The following is a 3,417-nucleotide window of genomic DNA, read 5'->3' as shown; positions in this document are numbered from 1 at the left end:
GTGGCCCACGCAGGTCGGGCCAGGCTCCCCGTGAGGGCCTGCCCCAGCCTCAGCTCTTGGAGCAGCCTCAAGCCCACCCTATCCTCCAGGCTGAGCACTGATGGAGCTCGGCGCACCTGAGGTCGTACAGAGCGTCCCCCCCTCTGCCCTGGGGACAGCCCCCGATGCCCCATCTGTCCTGCAGATCCCTGTGACATTGCGTGTGAGCCCCTCTGTCCCTCCAGCCCCCAGCCCCAGCAGCTCTCGAGAGAGGATGGCGTCGGGCTGTGGGGACAGGGGGCCCGGTGGGGTCCCCGGGACTCACCGCCCGCTGCCCTCGCCTTGCAGACCGGGTGGCCCAGAACGTGGTGAAGTCGCACCTGGAGACATGCCAGTACACGACAGAGGAGCTCAAGCGCCTGGCGTGGAGCCTCTACTCCCCCGAGGAGGTCCGCGCCTTGCAGAGCAAGGTGAGCGCTGCTGCCGCGGTCCCCCGGCTCCCGGCCACGGCCAGAGCCGCCCCAGCCTTTTTTTTTCCCGCCACAGCCCTTGGCAAGGGCTACTGCTGTCCCCCGGTGCTGCACCCAGGCAGGGAGGAGGCGAGGAGGATGAGGGAGGGTCTTTCAGTGCTTTGGGAGCTGCAAAAGCCCAGTTGGGGGGGATGTGGTGGTGTGGGTGGCAGGTCATGCCCCAGGTATCTCAGTGCCACCACCCACCGTGGGTGGCACGGTGCCTGGGTCCCTTACCTGCCCCCTGCAGCGAGGACGGGGGGGGAGAGTGGAGCCAGGGTGATGGGGTAGCAGCAAACTCCAGGTGAGGGGGTGGCAGCGAGCCCTAAGGGACGTCCCCGCTGTGCCGGCAGAGCTGCGAGGCCATGTGGCAGCAGTGCTCGCTGCAGATCTCCAACGCCATCCAGTACGTGGTGGAGTTTGCCAAGCGCATCGACGGCTTCATGGAGCTCTGCCAGAACGACCAAATCATCCTCCTGAAAGCCGGTAAGAGCGGGGTACCCTGCCACCCCCTCACGTCCCCGCCGTCCCCAAGGCCTCTCCCAAGCAGCGGCCGCAGCACCGAAGGCATATCCCATCTCTTCTCTCGGCTAGTGCTTTCCTTTCGGGATCTCCCCTCCCTCACTGCCCCAGTTGCCCCCAGGCTCAGCGTCGGTGCTCGGGGCACAGCTATTGGGCTGGAAGGAGTTGAAGGTCATGTTTAAAGGTGATGGTATAGAGAGGGACATGGGGAGCAGCCGCCCCAGGCGGAGGCTTTTCTCCATGGTCATCCTTAACCAAATGTCACCCAGAAACTGGGATGGAAAGGAGCACGGCAGGTTTTCCCCCAGGAAAAGGGGTGCCAAACCTGAAGGGGAGCAGGGTGGGAGAAGAGGCCAATCCTTTCCTCTTCTCCCAGCAAGAGACTGGGAAGAGGACAACACGAAGCGCACACCCATGTCCCCCACCCATCCACCCGCCTGAGCCTGTGACACCGTGCCCAGGCGAGGGAGCTGAATGCGCAAAAGCCCCAAAAGGCCAAACAAGGTGGAAAAGCTGCCCAGTTTCTAAACTTTCGGGGCTGGGGAGCTGAGAGCCTCACCCCATGCAGGGATGTGTGCAAGCGTCCTGGCAGGGTGCTGTACCCCAAAGCCAGAGCTGGCCATGCCCAACATGCTGGAGTTTAACTCATTCTCTCATTTCTTCCTTCCATTTTATTTTTATTTATTTTGTTTTCACCCTCTCCTCTCTTGGTGTTCCACCATGACCTGAACTGATCCCTGTCTCTGGCTGCGAACGCCTGGATAATATTTCCCTTTGGTGAAATATTGTGGTCACAATTGGAAACCTAAAAAAACCCAAACCAACCCCAAACCCAAACTGGATTTATTGGAATAACCATTCTGCTCTTGGGAATGAACAATCTGGACTTCAAATTTGCACTGGGGGCTTTCCTCTTTCTTACATTTGGTCCTGGGCCGATGGAAACCCCCCTGCCCTGCCCTGCCCTGCCCTGGTCTGCGCTCTCTCTGCCTACATCAGGTTGCCTCGAGGTGCTCCTAATCCGCATGATCCGTGCATTCAACCCCTTGAACAACACCGTCCTCTTCGAGGGGAAGTTTGGCGGCGTGCAGATGTTCAAGTCGCTCGGTAAGAGCCGCTTCACCGTGCCTCCCTTGGGGCGCTCCTCTCCTTTCGACACCCAGACGGGGCTGGGGTTTACAGCCAGGTGAAACGCAGCTGGGCTGAATCCCGAGGGGACAGGAGGGGCTGAGACCCTCCTGTGTTTGCTCCCACTCCCATTGGGATCGGGTTGATGTGTGCTGTGGTTGGGACCCGCTTTCTGCCCCAGCCCGAAGCCCAGCAGTGCTGGGCATCCTCTGCCAGGGACCCCCCTTCACCCATCTCATCTCCAAAAGCTTTCCGAGCCCTGGGTGCTGCTGGGGTCGGCTGGCAGGTGGGAGCATGGGGGTGCCGCCATCCTCTGCCAGGGACCCCCCTTCACCCATCTCATCTCCAAAAGCTTTCCGAGCCCTGGGTGCTGCTGGGGTCGGCTGGCAGGTGGGAGCGTGGGGGTGCCGCCGGGCAGTGTGGAGCTGTGACATCTCCCTCCTCCCCGCTGTTCCTCCGTCAGGCTGCGATGACCTCATCGGCGCCGTCTTCGAGCTGGGGAGGACCCTGTGCCGCCTGCAGCTGTCGGACGAGGAGCTCGCCCTCTTCACTGCCGCTGTCCTGCTCTCCCCGGGTACAGGGGCTTGTGGGGGGGACGCAGCAGCCGGGACTGGCCAGGGAGGGGGGACTCATGCCAAAGCTGGGGAGAGCTGACCCATAAATCTCAGTGCTGCTGGATGATTTAAGTTAGTCCTGGGAAAGGAGGTTGGGGTAAAAATGCATCTAAAAATGCACAACATGCATCTGCCAAAACTTCCTGGTGAGAGGAGGAGCCACGTCCCCCACGGTGGGGTTGGGGGGTGGAGAGGGGCTGCCTGGCCATGCCACCATCCCCAAAAACGTCTTGGGAGGGTTAAAAGAGCAACAGGCCACTGCACCGTGCCAGGGGAGACCCCCATGGTGGCACTGACCTGGTCACTGTCCATCTCCTGTAGATCGCCCGTGGCTGACAGAGTCCAAGAAGGTGCAGAAGCTCCAGGACAAGATCTACGTGGCCCTGCAGCACGAGATCCAGAAGAAACACTCCGCCGAGGACAAGCTCTCGAAGGTAGCCGTGCTGCCTGCATGTGGCGCGGGGAGCCCGGCCGGGCCATGGCACGTGTGCCGCAGGGAGGTGTCTGAACCGGTGGATGTGGCTGTGCTGGAGCTCATTAGCCACGTGCGGGCGCTTTTTGGGGGGCGAGCCCTGGGATCTCTTGAAGGAAGAGGAGAATTTCTCTTTCCAAGGGCCATCCATGTCCGTTGTGGCGGAGGAAGCCACGGCGGAAGGCGCCCCCAG

General features: G+C 61.6%; 1 protein-coding gene across 1 annotated transcript in view; it reads left to right on the top strand.

Moving 5' to 3' along the window:
• The window catches only part of LOC104621037 (nuclear receptor ROR-beta-like), a gene marked incomplete at its 5' end in the record, with an annotated part of 4,687 nt that overhangs the window by 743 nt on the left and 527 nt on the right, over positions 1-3,417 (top strand). The window contains 5 exons of the mRNA XM_010287421.1: positions 328-449; positions 842-974; positions 2,010-2,117; positions 2,602-2,712; positions 3,074-3,186. Coding sequence (XP_010285723.1) covers positions 328-449; positions 842-974; positions 2,010-2,117; positions 2,602-2,712; positions 3,074-3,186 — 587 coding nt within the window. The remainder of the gene's footprint in view (positions 1-327; positions 450-841; positions 975-2,009; positions 2,118-2,601; positions 2,713-3,073; positions 3,187-3,417) is intronic.

The sequence above is a fragment of the Phaethon lepturus genome, unplaced genomic scaffold, assembly GCF_000687285.1.
Source record: "Phaethon lepturus isolate BGI_N335 unplaced genomic scaffold, ASM68728v1 scaffold32935, whole genome shotgun sequence".
NCBI classification, from domain to species: Eukaryota; Metazoa; Chordata; class Aves; order Phaethontiformes; family Phaethontidae; genus Phaethon; species Phaethon lepturus.
Note: the sequence above shows the minus strand (reverse complement) of the source record. Positions and strands in the feature narration are given on the sequence as shown.